The following is a 24,725-nucleotide window of genomic DNA, read 5'->3' as shown; positions in this document are numbered from 1 at the left end:
TGAAGCGAAACCTTCTCGTTGATCTGGAGACATGAAAGTTGCTAAGAAGCAATACCGCACATCATAAGTAAAAGGAAAAAAATCGAATACTGTAAATTTGCAGTTATATTACACAAAAAATTGCATAATTATTTTTCAAATATAATTTGTATAGAACCCTTAATGCGCGTGCCCGAATTGCACTTGGCTGGTTTTTTTTTCAATTATATACTTTGAAATTTTAGAACGCACCTATAAGGTTTTTTTTTATATAACGCGATTCCGATGATTATAATAAAAACAATAATGATGTTCATCAATAATTGAATTCATACTGCGAGATTACTATCTCTACATAAGAATATTTTGCAAATTTATTTATTTCGTAGTCATATAATGCATCCTAGAGTGTTCATACCTAATATACACGGGGGGGGGGGGGGGGGGACATTGTTAGTAATGGAGGATGGAATCCCATTGCTATCAATATACCCAATCAGTTCGACCTCCTCACATTTCTCCACTATCATCGTTAATTTTGATTCATCATGATGGGTGAAAATGGATTCTCATCTATCACCCTTCACTGGTGCTTCGCTAGCGTATCCCGTTAGCGCGGGTGGGGTTACCATACCATTTTCACCCATCAAAAAAAACTTTTTTTTATACAAATTAGGCAGAGCACCCCAGATGGAAAGGGTGATCGATGAGAATGGACAAACAGAGTGTTTCGCCCATGATACCCCCCAATGCGTTGCCATTCCTGAGGACTCAGGTGTTATTCCTCTGTACCCAGTAAATTCACGCCAAACATACACGGGGGGGGGGGAGGAGGTCGATTGTTACTATATTGGTAGCATGGGATTAGTAACCCCATTGTCTATCAATAAACCCTATCAGTTCGACTTCCTCGCAGTTTCCACTATCATCGTGGTTGTCACACATCGTGATTGATTGATTCGTCACGATGGGCTAACTGACATGCTCCATCCTCACTTATCATCTCTCACTGGTGCCCGCCCCGCCGGTGTATACCGATAGTGTGGGTGGGGTTATCATTCCATTATCACCTAAAAAAGGCTAGCATACACACACACAGTAAGGTTTAAATGGTTTTCAAATCCCACATCTCAATAAATGTTTAAAAAGCGTTGTGTGTTTTTAGTATCATGAATTGTAATGACAATAAAGTTGGCTACTTTCTGACTTCCTGATGCAAAACCTACAGACATTGAACAGCACATATATCGTTTTAAAACGTTAATCATTGTAGTGAGACATAGTTTCACAGAATACACTATAACCACTTATAATATAAATTTCATTAAATATAAAACATCGAAAGACTTGTTTGGAATTGAGATCATAAATATGTACGATATGTGTATTGTATGTGTATGGTATGGTGCGGCGGGTATTTACAGATGGCATACCATGTTACCACGGCTCGTCCGTCCTTTGTAGCAGAAACATTTGACTTTCTGTCCTGTAAACATAATGTTTTCTAGCATATTAATTGATTTTATAATATTTTAATGTGTAAATGGATGGGTACTGGGGGAGACCTAGACGATTTTAATAAGATAGGCTGTTTTGTATTTGTGGGAGAAATCGTTTTGGGAACTGGTTTGCACGGATGACATAAGATACTAAAGTGCAGGAAGCAAGAGTTGTATGTAAGTATAGACGCTTTTGGCATTCAGTTCTCTCTGTCGATCCCGCAAGAGATTCGGAGTAAAGAAAGTATCCATTTTCACTGGTGGATGTAGTGTTGCAGGAAATTAAGCACCCCAATGTCAGAATTTCCTTCATTCGAAATTATGTATATTACACTCATGAAATCAATAGTTACTTTATTATTATTTACATTAGACTTTTCCAACATGTACGAGCTCTGTTAAACGGACAGTGTACGAGAGTATAGCCCGACATAACTTCTAAATGTTGTGGAGCACTCCAGTGCACTAGCACAGTGGAGCACTCCCTCCCATATGCTGTACAGTGTACCGCCTATAGAAGAATAGTTTCAAACGCGTGTAGTGTATGACCAACAATAATGTCCCCCATTGTGGACGGACAATGATCAACTATTAATTCAATGTTGGCCTTTCTATATTGCGCAATGGTCCTCCTGTCAATCTCACATACCGTCAGTGGTATTTGGTGTACTCGATGGCTGCGTAATGTTTACTGTCGCACTTGTATACTAGCTCACCTTGTGTAGGGGCGTTTGTTACATTAAGAACAGAATAATCATTACTACACTGCTACCATGAATTTGTACAGATAATTTACCACTGTAGATTTTTTAATGGATGATAATGGAATAGTAACCCCGCCCTCGCTCACCGTATTTGCTGAGGGGGAAAGGGATTGTTAGTAATGGAGTTTGACAGCCCCATTGCTAGCAAAATGCCTTATTAGGTCGACCTCCACGTGGTTCTCCCTGGAAACCATCGTGAACAATTCTTGTTGAATTCGTCGCGATGGGCTAACTGGCCTGTTTTCATTCTCATCTATCACCCTTCACTGGTGCTCCGCCAGCGTATCCCGTTAGCGCAGGCGGGGTTACCATACCATTTTCATTCATCAAAAAAAAATAGTCTGAAGGACTCACGGCAGCGATGCCGAAGTACATTTGTTTAATGCATTTTATTAGACACATGTTTTCGTCGTATGACTGCTTTATTATTGTTTTAATTATAAAATGCTACCTAATGACGGTGTGAAGTACAGGCCATATATATTATAGTTTTTATATTATTATTCATTAATATCGAAATTGACACGCATCTGTATTGTTTTCTTTTGGCTTCCCTTCACGGCCCTAGTCTTCTAAGTTTCTTTCGTCAATATACATATATTTCTAATATCTATTCCTGGTATCCTTTGTCGCCCACAGGTGGTTTACGTACCTACTATTTTTTAATTTTAATTTATATGTAATACCTAGCCGGTATTTAGTAGTTCTCGTGATTACCAATGCATGGAATATCTGTTAATGTGACTTTGCCGTTACGTACTCGTTGTTGTACGTTTGTCAATGTTTGCAGTTCATTGCAAGCAGGGGCTTTGTATTGTGGATTGAGATATATTTATGTATACATTAAAACGCAATAATATTTATTTCTTTATTGTGCAATGAAAGTTTTATTTGTACATGTGGCGATGTTAATGCCATATGATATTCTCTACCAACAAACCATTAATATATTAATTATAATGGTAATTAGTATTATTATCATTAAAATGTATTAATGCATCTACTCGGTATGTCATTTGTCACCGCCACCTGTGTTGGTTGCACAGAAAATGAACGTTTAGACATTATGTATGAATGCCTAGACATTTGGCTGAGTGGTGCCTATTTTGGTCGCATATATTCCTAATATATATATATATATATATATATATATATATATATATATATATATATATATATATATATATATATAAGGAACAGTAAAACTTAAGGTACTAATACAATAATATAATTTGTCTAATTGGTGAGTGTATGGAATGGATGGATGAATAAAATGGCAGTCATAACATAAGATACTACCAATAATAAATCTTCAGTTTCATCATAGTTTATATATATATATATATATATATATATATATATATATATATATATATATATATATATATATATATATATATATATATATATATATATATATATATATATATATATATATATTATTCAGGGATACCATAGGATTTACCTATTCAGGGAGCAGGGTGCCAGGGTTTCACTTATGTTTAAAGATGTTTGTAACAAAAAAAGGTATAGTAACGCTCGGGTAGTATGGACAGCACAGTGTATCTGTGGATGTGTGTGTGAGGGATGATAGGTGACGATGAAAAAGGGTATATTGCTAGCAATGGGATTTGTAGTATGCATTACTAACAATCCCTCCCCCCCCCCTACATGTGTGTGTTATTCATGTCTGTAGGCGATGATTACTACTTCTAATCAGACGTATCAGAGAAGCTTTCGTATTGTTTCTCATGTCATTAGAACGCAAGGCACATGTGAAGCTTACGTTATTGTTCAGACAATGTTCATTACCATAGTTAATTACAGAAGATTTTGACAAATAAACGCCTACTACGATTAAGAAGGACGTCGTATATATTAGTAATTAATTTTAATTGAATGCTTTATGTATATTTTATCAAGGTCTTGCCATATTTATAGAAAAAGGCTTATATATTTTCATAATCCTTGACCTCACTAAAGAATAATATTTTATGAATGAAATAGATAAAAAAATGTGTTATTGTACAAGTAGAAATAATTAAAATATTATCATTTGACTATATTAATATAATATAATGTAAATGTAAAAAGAAAATTAAAAACTTGTCACCTATAATGAAAGAAATTTCACGAACAATAAGCCTATAAAGAATAAATAAATTGATCCATTAACAGATTATTTCGCTTCCTGAGCGAAGTTTTGATGACAAATGGTAATCGTCTATAGATAATACCGAGGAGATCACAGAATATACAGTGACGCCCATAATACCCCTGATCGATCCCGAGGACTGAGGTACAACATTTTAGTGTTGTACCTTACGTACAGTACGTACTTTACGTTAGTCAATTTTAATAAATTTAATATATGTACTTACGTTATTGCGTAATATACTGCACTTTCTATGTACTTTTACTGACCTCTTAAATAGAAAAATACCATGAAAACACAGCTGTTTGATGGAAAAAATAATTGCCATGTGGCTTCGGCATAGATACGAGTAGGTCACGCCTTTCTCGTGGGTTAAGGTGACTAAGTAAACTTAATGGAGCAGCAGCATCCCTTTTAAAACATTACTTGATTGATTTATACCTATCGGTCTTTTCAATTGTAAAGACATTTTATTTATTTCTTTTAACTATAACATTTAAGTCGATCGGTACACATGTGTGACTGTAACTACTAATGAACTGTCAGTTTTCTCATATTGGGTTTGCTGGAAGAAATCTCTATTGGAGATAGGCTCGCCTTTGTGCACTATTATGTTTGTTTTTACATTTCAATAACCTTTTGTGTACAATAAAGAAATAAAGAAAGAAAGCCTAATTGCGGTTGTCTACCCATCGGTTGGGAGACAAAGGGATTGTTAGCAATGGAGTTTGCTAACATTGCTAGCAGTATCCCCTATTACGTCGACGTCCACGTGGTTCCTCCTGGAAACCATCGTGAACAATTCTTGTTAAATTCGTCACGATGGGCTAACTGATCTGCTTTCATCGTCACCTATCATCTATCACTGGTGCCCCGCCAGTGTATACCGATAGCGCGGGCGGGGTTACCATTCCATTATCACCCATTAAGAAAAATCCCGTCGTTTGGGTTGTTGTATGAGGGAGGCTTATGGTAAGCAGTGGACGTGGATGGTTTTTTTTTATGGGTAAAAATGGTATGGTAACCCCGCCTGCGCTAACGGGATACGCTGGCGGAGCATCAGTGGAGGGTGATAGATGAGAATGAAAACAGGCCAGTTAGCCCATCATGATGAATTCATCAGGAATTAACCATGATAGTTTCCAGGGGGAACCGCGAGGAGGTCGACCTGGTTGGGTATATTGCTAGCAATGGGATTCTCAGTCTCCATTACTAACAATCCCTTTCCCCCGGACGTGGATAGTTGATATTATGATATAAGTAGTTCAGAGGTATCCATTTAGACGACTTCTCACTTGAAAATATGTGAGAAAAATGTACAAATGCAAAAGTTTGTGATGGTCTACGAATAGTGTTTATTACTCTTTCACGCAAAAAACTACTAAATGGATTCGATTAGAATTTAGTATACGGGCAGGTTATATTCTAACTTAAAACATATAACATTTTATACAATGATCGACGCGGGCGAATACGGTACAGCTATTTGTAAAGTAATTGTATATTATTGTTTTATAATTTTTTTTTATACAACTTAGAAGTGCAAACAAGCTGACGGCCCACCTGATGGAAAGTGGTAACCGTCGCCTATACACATGAACAGTACCGTGGACATAACAAAGTATACTGTTTCGCCCATGATACCCCCCATGTGTTGCCATTCCTGCAGACTCAGGTGTTATTCCTCCGTACCCAGTAAATTTATGCCATATCCCACCCTTTAAACCGATAACCAAACCAAATAATATTTAACCAACTTTAAAACATTTACATACTGGTTTAAAAAGTTAGTACCAATGTCAGCTGTCAGCGTCGTGTGGATTTACGAGTTTTAGCAACAATACCCACTAGTGTGCGGTATCTTCTATTCAGTTGGTGGTGCAGTGGTTGCGCGAGCGCAGGCCTGTTGCGATCAGGCAGCTAAGCGCACGTATTGCCACACACTCATACATTTATATTTCAATTAAACATTTATAATATTCTTTATTAAAAAGGAAAACAGAAATAAATAATTTATAATATATGTAAAATAAAAAGTACTACTAAATTCAGTTTTATAGAAAATTAAACGGAAAAAATAATACGCGATTAATATTCTTTCACAACAACGTTAACGTTATTTAAACTTTAATGTTCGTTAAATAATTAAATTAATTTAATTATATAGTTCTAACAAAGTACGTCTTAATTAAATTATTAATAAAATAAACTAAATTTTAATACTTTATCCTTCTTCGTTGTGGTGTGAGAAGAAAGTGAAAGTGAGAATGAGTAAAGTAGCTAGTGCCAATGAGAGGATGGCGGCGACCTTCGACACGGACCGGCTGATGCATGAGCTCGGCCAGTTCCGGCGGTTCCACGTGATGAACTACTTTCTGCTGGCCCTCACCGTGTTCGCTGCTGCACTCTACGCGATCAATTACGTGTTTCTAGCTGCAGACGTGCCTTACAGGTCGGTCTAACATACTGTATTATAGAGAGTTGCACGATCTCTACATCGGTTTTAATAATTTACTTTCTATTTTATAGAATTACGTAAAATCAAATGGGTGAATAAGCTATTTTAAATTATATTAAAACACAAATCAGTGATGGTCCGTGGTTTCTGGCTTTCACAAAAGGACAAAGGGAATAAAACTAAAGTGAGTTAATCAATAAAATTATAATAAATCAAGAGTCAATCATAGAGGTAAAATAATAATTAAAATATATAATCTATGTAAATTTTTCCTTTAGGTAAATATACAACATTGTTTTGTAATAGGTATACGCTAGTAGTGAGTGACGATAGGTGAGGATGAATGCAGGTTTTTTTTTATGTGTGAAAATGGTATGGTAACCCCGCCTGCGCTAACAGTTACGCTAGCGGAGCACCAGTGAAGGGTGATAGATGAGAATGAAAACAGGCCAGTCAGCTCCATCATGATGAATTCATCAGGAATTAACCATGATAGTTTCCAGGGAGAACCGCGAGGAGGTCGACCTGGTTGGGTATATTGCTAGCAATGGGATTCTCAGTCTCCATTACTAACAATCCCTTTCCCCCAATTGATGAATGCAGGTTAGTTGTCCCATCGTGACGAATTCAACAAGAATTAACCACGATTCTTTTCGGGGGAAATTGCGTGGAGGTCAATCTGGTAGGGCTAGCAATGGAACTTTGACCCCATTACTGTCAATTCCTTTCCTTTCTATGTACAACATTTTTAATATATTCGTAATCCCAAGGACCAATGGAGGAAGACAAGTTATTTGCATGGATATTTCTGTTCCACTCGTTTTTCTGCCGTGCAGCAGCAGTATTCAATTTACAAAGCTTTTCAATTTGGAAGGCCTATGCCCATTACACAGGACAAGGTGCTTGTTAATGTCTATTGAGCAAGAGCTGCCACTTTTAATCAGGTGATCCGTTACCTTGTTTACTATTGGAAGTTTTATAAAAAAACATGAAGGCACAAAATATTCTCGTCTCGTCTTAAACATTCAACATGCGACTTAAACATTCTTTGCAGTGTTAAGGGATTTATTATGATGTCGCGATGTTACGAAACTTTATCGAGTAAGTGTGTACTGTACAGTGAGGCAACTTTTGCCAAGTTGCAGCTCAATGTCAAGTGAGACCTGTTTTAAAGGTATTTGATGAATACTCTGCAATATTGGCAATAGTACGGTGCCAAGTTTTCGGTAGCCGTCTGTCCTCTGCATCGCTGATCGCACTTTAAACTGAATAATTATTTGAGAGTTTCATACCAAAACGGTACAACGGAATCCTCATGGTACGACTTTATTCGTCTGTCACAGTGCTATATCTCAGCAGTCACTATCAAATTTATTGAATAATTTAAAACAGATTTTTATTTATTTTTATACTATTATTATTGTACTTTAATATATATATATATATATATATATATATATATATATATATATATATATATATATATATATATATATATATTATATAAAAAAACATCTTCATGTAACCACTTACTATCAGGTGAGCCGTATGCTTGTTTGCCACCTCAGTATGGTATAAAATGTAACACGGAATGTGTAATTATTTTTATTTCTGATTTTTAGAGGATCCAAAAGGAATACTTAAGCAACGACAAAGTTTACAACATATTTAAATATATTTTTATAGATATATAGATATACATTTTTAGATACATATTATGTATGGAATCCTCGGCGAGTGAGTTTATCTTACACTTTACCGGTTTTTTATATCTCAATAAATAAAAACATGGTGTCACGATGCTCATTTATTTCTTAATACCGTTTAAAAGATTTTAACGATATTTTGCCAATGTGCACTGTTTGTTCTATCTTCTTTCTTGTATCTCTCGGAGGGTACTTTATATTTATGTAGATGGTGGTAGGAGGTAGGACAATTACCAAGTCAGTTTTTTTATACAGTGGAATATTATTACCAGAGGGAGATTTTGTACAAAAGTCGATTGCTTGGGTACCTCTGACCCATTCGTGTTTCAACCGGGGAGCAGTTGTGTTTGCATGGCTGTGTTTCGGTTTGAAGGGTGGGATATTGCGTGAATTTACTGGGTACAGAGGAATAACACCCGAGTCCTCAGGAATGGCAACGCATGGGGGGTATCATGAACGAAACAGTATAGTCTGTTGCTCATGTTTATAGGAGACGGTTACCACTTTCCATCAGGTGGGCTGTCAGCTTGTTTGCCATTCTAAGTTGTATAAAAAATAAATTTGGATATTTATATACTTGTAATTGTGATATTTCCATCTTCCTAATAGGCAACAAAACAAATATTCACTTACAACATGTTTTTTAGGTACTTAAGGTATTTATAAAAGATCTCTTATTATTGATTTAATATATCTAAGTAGCAAACAAAATCAAGAGTATAGTTGAAACGAAACATTAATTTCATTTCATCCACACCAACCTAACTAATTTCAAGTGGGAGGAAAGGGATTGTTAGTAATGGAGACTGAGAATCCCATTGCTAGCAATATACCCAACCAGGTAGACCTCCTCGCGGTTACCCCTGGAAAATATCATGGTTAATTCCTGATGAATTCATCATGATGGGCTAACTGGCCTGTTTTCATTCTCATCTATCACCCTTCACTAGTGCTCCGCCGGCGTATCCCGTTAGCGCAGGCGGGGTTACTATAACATTTCACCCATCAAACAAAAAACTAATTTCAAGTTTATATAATTTTTTAATTTTTTTAGCACCTTGTGCTGAGGATTGTATTTTATTCGCTTCTAAGATGAAAAGAAATATATTATTAATATTTTATACATTAATTATGCATTCAATGATTTTAATGTGACATGGATATTATGTAAACAGATGTGATAATATATTAGTAAGATATAAATTTTATTTGACATAACATTCTTAAGTCAAATACAAACATTTATTCAATTTCAATATAAATAAAGGTCAATGATGGAATACATTCCATCATATAAGATATTTATATGTCGGACGATTGTTTGCGTCGTCACAATAAGAAATGCAAGTTTTTTTTATACCACTGAGGTGGCAAACAAGCATACGGCCCACCTGATGGTAAGCGGTTACCGTAGCCTATGAACGCCTGCAATACCAGAGGTATTAGCCGCGCGTTGCCGACCCCGAAGAAACCTCTTTACCCCCTTTTTGGAGAACCCCATGCTATAGTCTTCTGGGAAAACCTTGCAAAGTGCACGCTCGATATTATAATATTGTTTAAATATACGAGAGTCGACTATTTATTGATTAAAGAGGGAGGATGGGGGGGGGGGGGAAAGGGGTTGTTAGTAATGGAGACTGAGAATACCATTGCTAGCAATATACCCAACTTCCTCGCGGTTCCCCCTGGAAACTATCAAGGTTAATTCCTGATGAATTCATCATGATGGGCTAACTGGCCTGTTTTCATCCTCATCTATCACCCTTCACTGGTGCCCCGCCAGCGTATCCCGTTAGCACAGGCGAGGCTACCACTCCGTTTTCATCCAATAAAAAACTATATGATCGCATACGATAATCCATAGATTACGGACAGTTAGTGATACGCATTTTTTTTTCAGAAAAAAATTACAGGAGCTCTTGAACTGACAGGAAAAAAGTATAAAATATACACAAAAAATAACTATTACATGTTACTATATTTGAAGGCTGTACAGTTATAAATGTAGTCTCTGTAAATGAGTCCTCGAGATTTATTTTTAAATATTTATTTTCAAAATATGTTTTCTGTACTGTATCACTCTTTAAGTGTTTACCAATGGGAGGAAATTCTCAATGCGGCTGTAGTTTTGTGGCTATGTTATGTGAATACGTCGCATATTCTATTTTGACAGTTCTATTTGCAAGCGATAAGGTATGGTAGTTTACTGTCGTGTATCCGGGGGTAATGCGAACTACCAGTCCCATTGCTAGCAACATACCCTATTAGGTTTACCTCCACGTAGTTTCCCCTGGAAACCATCGTGTTAAGTTCTAAGTGTATCCACCACGATGGGCTAACTGGTCTGCCTTTTTATCCCCACCTATCACCTCTCACTGGTGCCTTGCTTGCATATACCGTTAGTGCGGGCGGGGTTGCCATTCCTTTATCAGCCATTAAAAAAGTCCCATATTCATTTTGTACTTTGAAGCAGCCATTTTAATTTAAACTAATATACTCTGTTATGTCCATGGTACTGCTCATGTCTATAGGCGACGGTTATCACTTTCCACCAGGTGGGCCGTCAGCTTGTTTGCCATTCTAAGTTGCATAAAAAAACTTTGTTCAAAATGGCGTAAGATCAAAATGAACTTGTCTAATCTGTATGTTAATATAATATTTATTAATTTGCATGTCTAAAACACGGTATACGGCCAAACAGCGTCTAGTCTTCTAAGTAATCGTTTAGCATATAATTTGTTTTTATTGGATGAAAATGGAATGGTAACCCCACCTACGCTAACGGGATACGCTGGCGGAGCACCAGTGAAGGGTTATAGATGAGAATGAAAACAGGCCAGTTAGCCCATCATGATGAATTCATATAGAATTAATCATGATAGTTTCCAGAGGGAACCGCGTGGAAGTCGACCTGGTTGGGTATATTGCTAGTAATGGGATTCTCAGTCTTCAGTACTAACAATTCCTTTCCCCCCTTTAGCATATAGTTAAGAATGTTTACTTACCAGTCAAGTGGTATTTCATTGTTTGTCTACAATGATCGTTAACAATCAATAAACCAGCTATATTTGTTTATTCAAACTAAAAAATTGACCAATAAAAATAGAACAAAAGGCGATTTTAAGTTATTGGGACGAATTGAGATTCTCCCCCTTGCGGAAGTCGGTTAAAAAAGGATTTGTTACATATTTTATATTATTATTATTAATGCAACTTAGAACATGCAAACTGACGGCCCATTTGATGGAAAGTGGTAATCGTCGCCTATAGATATGAGCAGTACCATGGACATAACATAGTATACTGTTTCGCTCATGATACCCCCCATGCGTTGCCATTCCTAAGGACTCAGGTGTAATTCCTTTGTACCCTGTAAATTCACTGCCATATCTCACCCTTCAAACCGTAACACAGCCATGCAAACACAGCTTTACGGTAAAAACACGAATGGGACAGAGGTACCCATGCAGACAACCTTTGTACCTACAAAGTCTCCCTCTGATAAAAAAACGTTGTTATTGGTTTGATACGATCAGACTTATAAAAAAAGAAGTCTTCATACAAACAATAATAAAAGGTACGTGTATTGTTGAATAATACTCGCAATCGCTTCCAAACACTTCGTTATGTTATTGTACTAATAAGAATAATAATTAAGAAGTTCTTGAGTGGCGACCCCGTACGCGCAAATGCAGTGTAGGGTGACGCCCCACTAGATGGAGTTACGATCTCAAGTGCATCAGTGGATGCAGGCGGCTCAGGACAATCTATAGGGAAGACCTATATTCAGCACTGGACGGATATTGGCGTGGATGATGAGGATGTATTTTACATACAAACATGAATTTACAGGGTACAGAGGAATAACACCTGAGTTCTCAGGTGTTGTCCAACGCATGGGGGGTATCATGGGCGAAACAGTATACTCTGTTATGTCTATAGGCGACAGTTACCACTTTCCATTAGGTGGGCCGTCAGCTTGTTTGCCATTCTAAGATGCATAAAAAAACCCTTACACAGGTATTGCTCCACTGTCCGCAAGTGTCGTGTCGGCCGCCGGGCGGTCGACACACCGACAACAGACGTATCATTATTATAATTCTTGTGATAACATTACATACAGTCTCATGTTTTAACTGTAATAGCGTATTTCCGCTCGTCCATACAATATAGATACAATATACTCGTAGAAGGTGCAATTATGTTAATAGAAGACGTACGCGGGCGTAGCAAGCAAAAAATTATTTGAAACTTAGTTCCTTTTGTTAGAATAGGTTTGTCTGAGATTTTATGTTGGATTGTGAATGTTGGATCCTTAATAAATTTTTTAGGGGGAAAGGGATTATTAGTAATGGAGACTGAGAATCCCATTGCTAGCAATATACCCAACCTGGTCGACTTCGCGGTTATCCCTGGAAACTATCATGGTTAATTCCTGATGAATTCATCATGATGGGCTAACTGGCCTGTTTTCATTCTCATCTATCACCCTTCACTGGTGCTCCGCCAGCGTATCCCGTTAGCGCAGGCGGGGTTACCATACCATTTTCACCCATAAAAAAAAAAATACATATTTTATTTACATTATTATGTTATTTTAGTATATCAGATGTAAATTATTTATTCGTTCCATTATGTAGAAAAGGTACAAAGTATTATAATATTGCTTATGATAAGCTACTATGTTCAAATAAACTGCATGAACCCTAAACATTCCTATCTATTGTTGACAGAAATTGTATTATCATATTGCCAGTAGATTGGTTTATTTCCAATGACTCTCCGTTTACCCAAAATACAGAAGCGAACAATTTGTAGGTACTCTAATTTTATTAGTCCAGTTTTTCCTCTCTTGGTGTATTGTTTTTGTTCACTCGCCATTCTGATGATAAAATGAAGTAGTACATACGGTAAAACTATCTAGGTATACCTAATTAAATTTTAAATAGACAATGTTTGAACGTAGGAAAATAAGAAAAGACGATATGTTTTAAAATTTTTGTTTGTCTGTCTACTTTATATGCTTGTTCTAGCGTTACGTAAAACTATTGCACTAAATTAAATATAGTTTTTACAGTTGTATTCCTAGGGGTCTAATTTAAAGTCTGGTGTATGTTATATACGTATATGAAGATATACTTCTTTTTTTTTTATACAACTTAGAATAGCAAACAAGCTGACGGCCCACCTGATGGAAAATGGTAACCGTCGCCTATAGACATGAGCAGTACCATGGACATAACAGAGTATACTGTTTCGCCCATGATACCCAACATGCGTTGCCATTCCTGAGGACTCAGGTGTTATTCCTCTGTACCCAGTAAATTCACGCCATATCCCACCCTTCAAACCGAAACACAGCCATGCAAACACAACTGCTTCACGGTTGAAACACGAATGGGACAGAGGTACCCAAGCAATCGACTTTTGTACAAAGTCTCCCTCTGAAGCAGTACTACCATTAGAAGTAGTACTGCTTCATTGGTTCGAAGTCTCAGCCATTCCACTGCCGAACATAGGCCTCCTCCATAGATTGCTATTAGAAACGGTCCTGAGCCACCAGCACCTGAGCGCCAGCATGGAAGGTCGCCCTACACTACGTTTGCCCGTATAGGGTTGCCACTCTAGAACCTTTCTTGCCTATCGGTTATCGGTTCTTCGAGTTATGTGGCCAGCCTATTGCCATTTTTATTTGTTAATTTTATCAGTTATGACTAAACCATCGGAAATATACATCTCTACCAATCTTTTTTCCCTATCGATTGTCGGCCGAGCTTGTCTTCGAGCTATGTGACCATTGATCATTACCATTTCAGTTTGTTAATTCTTCGGGCTATGTCGATGATTTAGGTTCTTTTGCTGATATATGTATGCTCTTATTTTGGATTTTGTCACGCAAAGAAACTCCGAGTGTAGCCCTCTCCGTAGCTTTTGTACCAGAGGGAGACTTTGTACAAAAGTCGATTGCTTGAGTAGAGGACAGAGGTGTCCCATTCGTGTTAGAACCGTGAAGCAGTTGTGTTTGCATGGCTGAGTTTCGGTTCGAAGGGTGGGATATGGCGTGAATTTACTGGGTACAGAGGAATAACAACTGAGTCCTCAGGAATGGCAACGCATGGGGGGTATCATGGGTGAAACAGTATACTCTGTTATGTGCATGGTACTGCTCATGTCTATAGGCGACGGTTACCACTTTACATCAGGTGGGCCGTCAGCTTGTTTGCGATTCTAATTTGTATAAAAAAAAAAAGCTCGCTGAGTAATTTTAAGATTTAGCATACGGGCAATCGTGTTGGAACGAATATACAAGTATTAATAAAATGTAATGTTTCCAGATGCGTGGTACCGGAGTGTGAAGCGTTCAACAGTACGGAGTACAGCCCGCCGTGGCTGGATGCCGCGCTGCCGGCGGGCGGCCGCGAGCGGCGCTGCTCCCGGCGCTCCCCGCTCGACCCGCAGCAATCCTGCGACGGCGCCACCTTCGCCGAGGAGTTGCAGGAATGCGACCGGTGGCTGTACGCCTCGAACGACACCATTGTGGCGGAGGTGAGTCGGTCTTAGGTTGAACTAAGTTTGTACCTTCTCTAAAGAGCTTGCAAGTATGTAACTGGTGGTTATCAAGTTATGAAGAAACACAGGAGTCCTGAAAATATTATACTCCTTTTATTGGGCTGTTGTATAAAATATGTTATGCAACTTAGAATGGCAAACAAGAAGGGCCACCTGATAGAAAGTGGTAACCGTCGCATATAGATATGTACCATGGATATAACAGAATATATTGTTTCGCCCATGATACACCCCATGCGTTGCCATTCCTGACGACTCCCCAAGATACAGGTCTGGCCTAGTTTGGGGACTGATGGTAATGTATTTCCTCGTTGTATATAAATTGTAAATTCACAACTGCCATATACTTCACCCTACAAACCGAAACACAGCCACTTTGTTTGCACAAAACTGCATCACGGTAGAAACACGAATGGGACAGAGGTGTCCAAACAAAGGACTTTTGTACAAAGTCTCCCTCTAGTAAAATATGTGCAGAAAAATTTAGAACTTTATTTTTAAGTTATTTAAAAACTTGACTAAGTGAATTATTAATGACACTAAAACACTAACGTTGGTGAGCACTGACGTCATCATTAGATCAGTGTCATCTCTGATCTGACAAATAAAGTCTACACAATCATATTCGTATGTCAAATGGGAAAAACACTTTTTTTGTGCTTTGCATGATCAGTACACGGACGGTAAGCATTTGCATAGCAACCAGCTTTATAATTAACTTACAGTAACTTTTTTTAACGGATGATAATGAAATGGTAACCCCGCCTGCGCTGACGGTATACGCTGGCGGGGCACCAGTGACCGATGATAGGTGAGGATGGAAAGACAGGTTAGCCCATCGTGATAAAGACACCAGGAATTCAGCACGATTGTTTCCAAGAGGGGACTACGAGGAGGTTGACCTGATACCGTATATTGCTAGCAATGGGACTGGTGGACCACATAACTCACAATCTATATCCCCCTTACAGTAAAATTAGAGAGAGATCGAATAAAATAAAATGTAAAATGTTTAATTAAATGTTCAATGGCGTGCATCATTGTTTCCAGTAGAGGAAGTTAATTTCTTCCTAGTTGATATAAATAAGGATATACTATCACGAAAACCAAATTGGTCAATGTAGTCAAGTTGTAAATGGCTTTGACGAGGGCAATCAGCAGCTGATTGATATTCTGAACATTGATTCACATCAGTGTATGAGATGAATGTTGAGTGAGCGGAGACGGCATGCAAAATACAGAATACCTTGTTTCAAACTGAGAATCCAGAAGTCGTATAAGTATTATTTAGTATATTTTAGACAGATTTTTCATTTCTTTTATACCATGAAGGTGGCAAACAAGCATAAGTCCATCTGATGTAAAGACACTGTAGCTTGTGGATGCCTATAACACCAAGGTTTTAGGGTGCGCGTTGCCGACCCTAAGAAAACCGTAATTATATCCTTTTTGACGAACCCCATACTGTACGCTCTAGGGAAAACTTTGGCAGCGATCTCATTGTCTTGATGATGTTGACGATGACGACATCGTCATTTGTCTCCTTTTAGGGTGATTTTGACAATAATTGTTACGCTTAATTTACATTATTACATGTATTTCCATCTCCATATTTAGAAATGATAGAATTTCCGTGCCTCCAATTAAACTGTCTATAATTACTCCTCTCCATCCAAAGGTTGCCTGGAAGATACCGCTTTTAGCGATAAGCTCGCCCATTGTTTTCTCATTGTGATTATTTCTTGTAATTGTTTGTATCTATAATATGTTTACTATTGTAATCTTTTGGAGGAAACAATAAAGAGTCTATCTATCTTGGCAGGCGGGTTGGCAAACGTAGTTAGATTGCTGATGTTTTAAGAGGGACGTCGCTGTTCTTCGACCATTAAGCTCCCTTAATCGCCTTTTATGGCAACCACGAAAAGATGGGGTCATTCCCCTGATTGTGTTTTAATTTCTTGTATTCTAATATATAAGGACGTGTAATTGAATTTTCTTATCACGAAAGGAACTTCTATAGTCACATTTTTATAAATAGTTGAGAGATAGGTGGTGGTGCAAACACCTGACGAAGCCAAACGGTCTTGAATGTGACAGTACATTTTTTAGAAAAAAAAATTGAATAAGTCTCTCAATTTGTCTTGTTAATGCCACTTTGATGTCGCAAGTTCATTTAACGTGGGGTCAATGTGTTCGTAGATATAATAAGCTGTTCTAGCATCACTCAATGCCTCTACAATGTGCATGGTTGACTAATCTGGAGGTACATCAAGTAGGAATGTTGTACGTGTGAAGTACTTAATATTTACAATCACGATGCTAAGTCACGATTGTTTACAGTGACCTAACAAGTAGATTTTGTTTCATAAAAAAAAACCGACTTCAATTGTAGAAAAACCGGTTATTTTGATTATAAACTTAACTATTGAACAGATTTTTTTAAAGTAAAAAATATGCAATAGGAATATTTTTAGATATGATAAAAGCATATGATAAAGTGCAACATAATGTATTGTTAAATAAACTATACGGCATTGGAATAAGAGGTATGGCCCACAAGTGGTTAGCGTCATATTTGAAAGACAGGGAACAATATGTCGAGATAGAATACTATGATAGGATTACTGGTTTAATAACAAAAGTACGTTCGGAAAATAAAATCACAAATGCATCAATTCCGCAAGGAAGCGTCATTGGATGTTTACTGTTCTTGATATACATAAATGACTTACCTAAAATTATGGAAGAACCGTGTGTCCTATTTGCTGATGATATAACACTATTAACATCATGCCAAGATAATATAAAAATAAACGATTAAACTAAATAGCTTATTCACAAAAACCACAAATTGGCTAGATGAGCATAACCTAGAAATAAATTTAAAAAAAAAACCAAATTAATGATTTTCCATCTATACCAAAAGAAAAATACATGTATAAATTTTTCCTATAGTGGCACAAAAATAGAATGTGTAGAGGATTTCTAAATACTTGGCTTAAACATCGATTCGAATATAAATTGGAAAATACATGTAAAAAAATTAAGGACTAAACAATCTAGCTTTATATATGCATTTTGAGAAATAAAAAAAAACTACTAATATAGAAACAGCATTAGTTACATACTATGCATACGCATATGCATGGCTGAGCTACGGTATCCTTCTGTGGGGAAATAGCACTGATGCACCCACTCTTTTCATTATCCAAAAAAACTAATACGTATTTTAATGAACATCAAATCAACAGATAGCTGTAGACCTCATTTCCAAAAACACAAAATACTTTAGCATGCATATATACTCGTATTTTAGAAATCAGCAAATTTGTAAGGAAATATTCGGTTTTTTACATGAAACGTGATGATATACCTTCCAAATATTGTCTTAGACAGAGAAATGAACACCAACTGCCTTCCTCTCGACTTAAACTCCATTCCTCAAGCCCTTATGTAATGTCTGTAAACATTTATAATCATCTACCGGAAACATTATGAAATGAATAAAACCATAGAGTATTCATATCACAAATAAAACAACTATTAGCTAAAAAATTTTATTACGATATTGATGAATATTTAAATGATAAAAAATTGTAATAAAAAAATAACGCATAACATATAAATATTACTGGTTTAGTTAATAATACTAAAATTGATAAGGATACTAACAAAATGGTTCAAAAATATGAACAACTACGTTAAATTGCATTAAATTAAAATAAAACATATGGAAGCAAAAAAGAATCGTTAAAATCATTAAATTAATTTGGATTTTAATTAGAATTTAATTACGTCGATGAAATTGAAATTGATTTATGAAAATTTAAGGATCGACGCCCTCCTCGCTTCTAATTGCAGCGCCCTACAGGGTCTACAATGTATTACATCAATTACTAACATCTTTTATAATAATATTGTTGAATGCAATAAATAAATTGAATTGATTTTTGTATGGGACCAATCTGAAAGTATATCTTCACTACATAGTATAATACAAAGTCGCTGTCGCTGTCTGTCCGTCCCTATGTATGCTTAAATCTTTTAAACTACGTAACGGATTTTGAAGTGTTTTAATAGATAGAGTGATTCAAGAGGAAGGTTTATATGTATAATACATGCATAATATAGTAGAGGAACACTGATAATTTTAGAGATTTCAAATGTGATGTCGTAATGTAATGGGGGGCTGGCGGCGCTATTTAGTATCAGCATTGCACCCGTGCGAAGTCGTAGCGAGTCGCTAGTTTCTGATAAAAAAATCTACATCGGTTTATAAATGAATGTACGAATACAACTGAATTGAAATTCTTCACCTTTTTTAAGTCAATTCAAAAGAAGAATAAAGAAGTAATGTAAGTTTTCACCAATAATGAAATTTTTCACCACATCTGCCCTTCATACGCTGTTTTTACCCAATGGTTAGCTGGTAGAGAATGCCATATGGCATTAAGCTCGCCATTTGTACAAAGTTTTATTGTGCAATAAAGAATAAATAAATAAAATTGAATCAATGGCCACTTATTAGTGGGAACATTTTGCGAGCGTTTTTCTCGAACGACATTATTTAACCGTCTTTCAACTGAACAATGTGCAGTAGATACAAAATGTATAAAAACATAATATGCAAACAATTCATATGCTATAGTGGACCTTTATTTGTGTTTTCGCACAATTGAATTGTAGTGTGATTGGACTCGGGACTATAATGGCCGTTTGTACAAAAATGATAACAGTCAATAAATTACGTGTACGGAGCCACGTAGCTTACTGAGATGTAGAACAATAAGTATTCAGGCTTAATAGCCTATATCTTATTTTATATTTATCTATGTATCTATATGTTTCGGTTTGAAGGGTGGGATATGGCGTGAATTTACAGGGTACAGAGGAATAATACCTGAGTCCTCAAGAATGGCAACGCATGCGGGGTATCATAGGCGAAACAGTATACTCTGTTATGTCCATGGTACTGCTCATGTCTATTGGCGACGGTTACTACTTTCCATCAGATGGACCGTCAGCTTGTTTGCCATTCTAAGTTATATAAAAAAAAAAAACAGGTGGTAAACAAGCATACGACCCATCTGATAGTAAGTGGTTACCGTAGCCTATGAACACCTGCAATACTAGAGGTATTACGCGCGCGTTGCCGACCCTGAAAAAAACCTCTTTACTCCCCTTTAGAAGAACCCCATGCTGTAGTCTCTTAATATACTTAATAGTAAAGACAAATATAGAATAGATACTGACTGGGGGCAGAACACGTTGTTTTTCTCCTTAGAATTTTTTTCTTATCGTGATAAAAACTATCCTATTTCGCAAGTTGGAGCTAACAATATATTTTTACAAAATTTTATTCTTTGTCTTAATTCGAAAAGTATTGCTACGAAATGTTCAGGGAATATTTTGACAAAAGGAGTAAGGAAAATGGAATTTGGCATAAAAGCCTCCACGTACACCATGGCTCATAAAAATAAAAGAAAACAGAAATTTTGCTGTCACAACTCATAGATTACGATCGGGATATTACCCAAATGCTAAATTTGAATATCTTTTGAAAACAACAGAAAGGGAGTTCTTGATACAGAAATATAGTTGAAACAGATGAGATATTGGTTTTTTTTTTAATATGTTCGCAGGTACACATTCCGAAACGGCAAAATCTTTAATTGTTGTATTTTTGCATCAATGATTCTCTCTGTTTTAGCGTGTGAAATAACTAATTAAGGTTAGGGTATTAGTATAGTATTATATTATCTGTGGTTATGGTATGATGGGGCTGATATATCCTTATACGATAAAAAGCCTTTAAATATAAATGATTAAAACAAATTATTAAAATAGTTCGATCGGTTTCGGAGATTAGCGTGAACGAACATTGCGACATAGAGTTTTATTAAGATATTTATATTATTGGTATAAAAATATATTAATATGTATGCATTTTGTTTATTATGTCTCTGAGTTATGGTAGAGACCGCGGGCGGCGAGGTGAGCCCATTGCTGTTTCACGTCCGATGACCCTACACCTCTATTGGGGCCTTGCAGCTCACCTCGGTTTTTAATGTTACCATTATTGAATTTATCGTCTAGCGGCCACGCGGGATCGTAAACATTCCGTCAATAAAGTTTCCAATCAATAATTACGAGGCAGAATATAAATCTTAGATTATCGAAACACTTTTCTACGTTAAAAATGAAACGACGATTTTTTTTTTTATACAACTTAGAATGGCAAACAAGCTGACGGCCCACCTGATGGAAAGTGGTAACCGTCGCCTATAGACATGAGCAGTATATTGTTTCTTTATGAACATAACAGAGTATCTCTACTGTTTCGTTAATGTGTTATTTTATAAATAAAAATAGGCCCATGATACCCATATATTTACCATGCGTTGCCATTCCTGAGGACTCAGGTGTTATTCCTCTGTACCCAGTAAATATAAATATTGTTAATATGTTTCGCTCATTCACGCCATATCCCACCCTTTTAACCGAAACACAGCCATGCAAACACAACTGTTTCGCAGTTGAAACACGAATGGGACAGAGGTACCCAAGCAATCGACTTTTGTACAAAGTCTCCCTCTGGTAGTGTGTTAGAGACATTTGATACTTGCATACTTATGTGACTGTACTAAAAAAAATAATAAACGTACAGACAGTGAAGCAGTTTTTATGGCAAATAATAAATGGGTAGTTAGTAGTGAGTTACTGTTACATAAAGATGTGAATAATGCACATCGTAGAAATGACTGTTGATTTCCTTTTTGCATTGTTCCTAACTGCTTAGTATGTTCACAATGTGGAGAACATATTCAGACGAGATGCTTTTTGATGTTAGTTTGTGTAATCGGTCTGATGATGGGTTTTAAGAGAAATGTTTCGTTGTCAATTTTAGTAGTTTAGACGTTATGTAAGGATGTATGAGTTAGCATTAGGAGCGAGGCGTGTTCATTATATCATATATAAATCACAACTATTCGAAAATAATAGATAACAGTTGTTCTTGCGATGTCATTATATCTGTTAAAAAAATATCATTTATAATTCACCATACCAACCAAGTTATTACAATCACTATCAACAATCAACGTTTTTAGTATTCGATAACAACCAATAAAAGTGAAACTATTCTTGTCTTTATCTTTTATATAATATTGTCATAAGCTAAAACGAGACACACCTAGTATTTATTTGAAATAAACCAAAATTATAGTAAGTCGTTTCATAAGAAGAAATCCTCTTTGAAAAGTGAATTCTTAATTAGATCGTGTTAGTACTCTTAAACTCAAATTTGTATGTTATTTCCTTCCGTGATTGAATAAAATAACACCTGTTATTTAATAACAGATATTGGTACGTGTTATCGCTGCATAACAGTAACAGTCATAACAGATATTATGTTTGACCTGTTATAAGCCGCGTCTAGTTAGTATGAAGTACAACATACTCGTGTAAGTAATGCCAACATGCCCTAATATGTGAAAAGTAGTAATTTCCTGTTATCAATCAACTAGGCCCCGGTTACATTAAGACCATTGTCTGGAACTGCATTTCCTTTAGAAAACAACATCTCTCGTTTCACTGTCCGTTTGTATGTTGAAATTGTGAATATGAGATATAATATGCATCTACTATCTTTATTTGAATTTGGTGGAAATTTAGAGGAAGCCATTTGACAGTTTTGAGGGAGACACGACTTATGAAGTTTCTTTATAAAAGGGCCGAATCTGCTGTGTCATTTCTCTTAACTTAATACGTATTTTAGCTTGATACTTTTGTGATTATACTATTTTATTGATCTAAACTAAATATAAACTAAATTTACAATAATTTTAACTTAAATTTCTTAGAAATTTAGTTTATTTTCACTCTATCTGTCTCCGTAACTCCTTACTTCTTTCCATTAGATTAGCGCAATCCCTTACCTCGTTCGAGAGGCAGGTAAAATCTCATTACCTATCTCTCTAATTTGCCTTGATGTTTTACTAGGTGTTATTTACTTGATCTATTTATGTTTATGTACTAATTATGAGGACGACACCCGGAGACTCAAAAAAGAAAATCTAAATTTTATTAAAAACTAATTTAATTCTATTAATGAAAGTTACAATATAAAATTCCTATATCTAATTAGGTACAATTAAGATCACCGCCCAGTTCGAAGTGTGAAGCAGGAGTGCATTTTCAAGTCATCACGTAGACCAGCTTCGTGCTGCAGGGTCAGCAATTATCTAGTTTTTTTTTGATGGGTGAAAATGGAATGGTAGCCTCGCCCGCGCTAACGGGATACGCTGGCGCAGCACCAGTGAAGGGTGATTAGATGAGAATGAAAACAGGCCAGTTAGCCCATCATGATGAATTCAAGATGTTTTACATTTACATTATCAGGAATGTTTACTTAGAATGTTAAAATACAATAATCAATGCCTTTTTTGATACAAATATTTGCTCTTTTGAGGGCGAAGAAATAAACTGAGTTGTGACCGTTTTGTACTGTTATGACACACGCACAAAAGGTAAAGTTATACTTGGCTTTATCCATTTTGATTAATCATTTATGTTATCTCGCTTTTCATGTATATCTGTATATGTTATATTTTGTGTGCTGTAAGTAATGCAAATAAATTATCTATCTATTTTACTTTTTAAAAGAGTATCGAACTTCTATTGGATATATCGCCAAACGACAGCAAATCTCTGTGAAGTGTGTCAGCGTTCATGGCTGTAGCCACGTAAAATAGCTGTGGTGGCCGTGAGTGTGGTGGCATCCAGGTTCCGTTGGTGCGGTTCATTGCACACATTGTATTAGTAGGTAACGCGTCGCTGACTGTGGCTTGCCGACGAGACCTCGTTTCATGGTTAAAAACTGAAAAAGTTATTTTTAATTATAAGATATAACGTCGTATTAAGATAATGTTATTATGTCAGCATTGTTTAGTCTCTGTATAATGTATAAAGGTTTAAAAAGAATAAAAAAAAGGAAAATCTGTATCAATACACATCAAACTATCTGGCTAATATGTTTGTAGACAATAGCAATAGATTAAAACTCTTATGGGATGTTTAATGGGTCGTAATGATTACTTTAGTAGATAAGGTAATATTTTAAGGTTTTTTACCGTGTTACGAAATTAACGCTACCTCATTTATGTAGCCCTAATACAACTGTTCCGCCTTGACATGAATGTTACTGCCATGTAGACGGCGATAATGAAGGAATATGTATAATAAACGTGCATAATGCTCCATGCTTAGATTATATAGATAGAGCATTGAGTCTCAAAAACGGATCAATTTTTTTTCAGCTAATTGTCAAATTAGTTTTTTGTCAGTGTTCTATGTACTAACGTGCATAATGTTTGTATTTTATGCATTAAAAAGATGCAAAAATTGCAAAACAAAATAAATATAGAAGTATACTATGTTGTGTCCATGGTACTGCCCATGTCTATAGGCGACGGTTACCACTTTCCATCAGGTGGGCCGTCAGCTTGTTTGCCATTCTAAGTTGTATAAAAAACAGGTTTTAGACGAACGCTCATAATTATTTTTACACAAAAAAGTTGACCCGCTGTTCTCGAA

The 24,725-nt window shown here is 36.2% G+C and overlaps 1 protein-coding gene across 2 annotated transcripts in view; it reads left to right on the top strand.

Annotated features, from left to right (window-relative positions):
- The window catches only part of LOC113513693 (organic cation transporter protein-like), a 34,371-nt gene that overhangs the window by 1,069 nt on the left and 8,577 nt on the right, over positions 1-24,725 (top strand). Inside the window, exons 1-2 of one of the 2 annotated variants that reach the window (XM_031910808.2) lie at positions 6,269-6,849; positions 14,897-15,107. In XM_031910808.2, the coding sequence (XP_031766668.2) occupies positions 6,665-6,849; positions 14,897-15,107 (396 nt within the window). In that variant the 5' untranslated portion in view covers positions 6,269-6,664. Of the gene's footprint in view, positions 1-6,268; positions 6,850-14,896; positions 15,108-24,725 lie in introns of those variants that run through there. The other variant, XM_031910807.2, reaches the window with a different exon arrangement.

Source organism: Galleria mellonella, unplaced genomic scaffold (assembly GCF_026898425.1).
Source record: "Galleria mellonella isolate WM207_F2 unplaced genomic scaffold, CSIRO_AGI_GalMel_v1 utg1899, whole genome shotgun sequence".
NCBI lineage: Eukaryota > Metazoa > Arthropoda > Insecta > Lepidoptera > Pyralidae > Galleria > Galleria mellonella.
The sequence above is the reverse complement of the archived record's forward strand: the minus strand, read 5'-3'. Positions and strand labels throughout refer to the sequence as shown.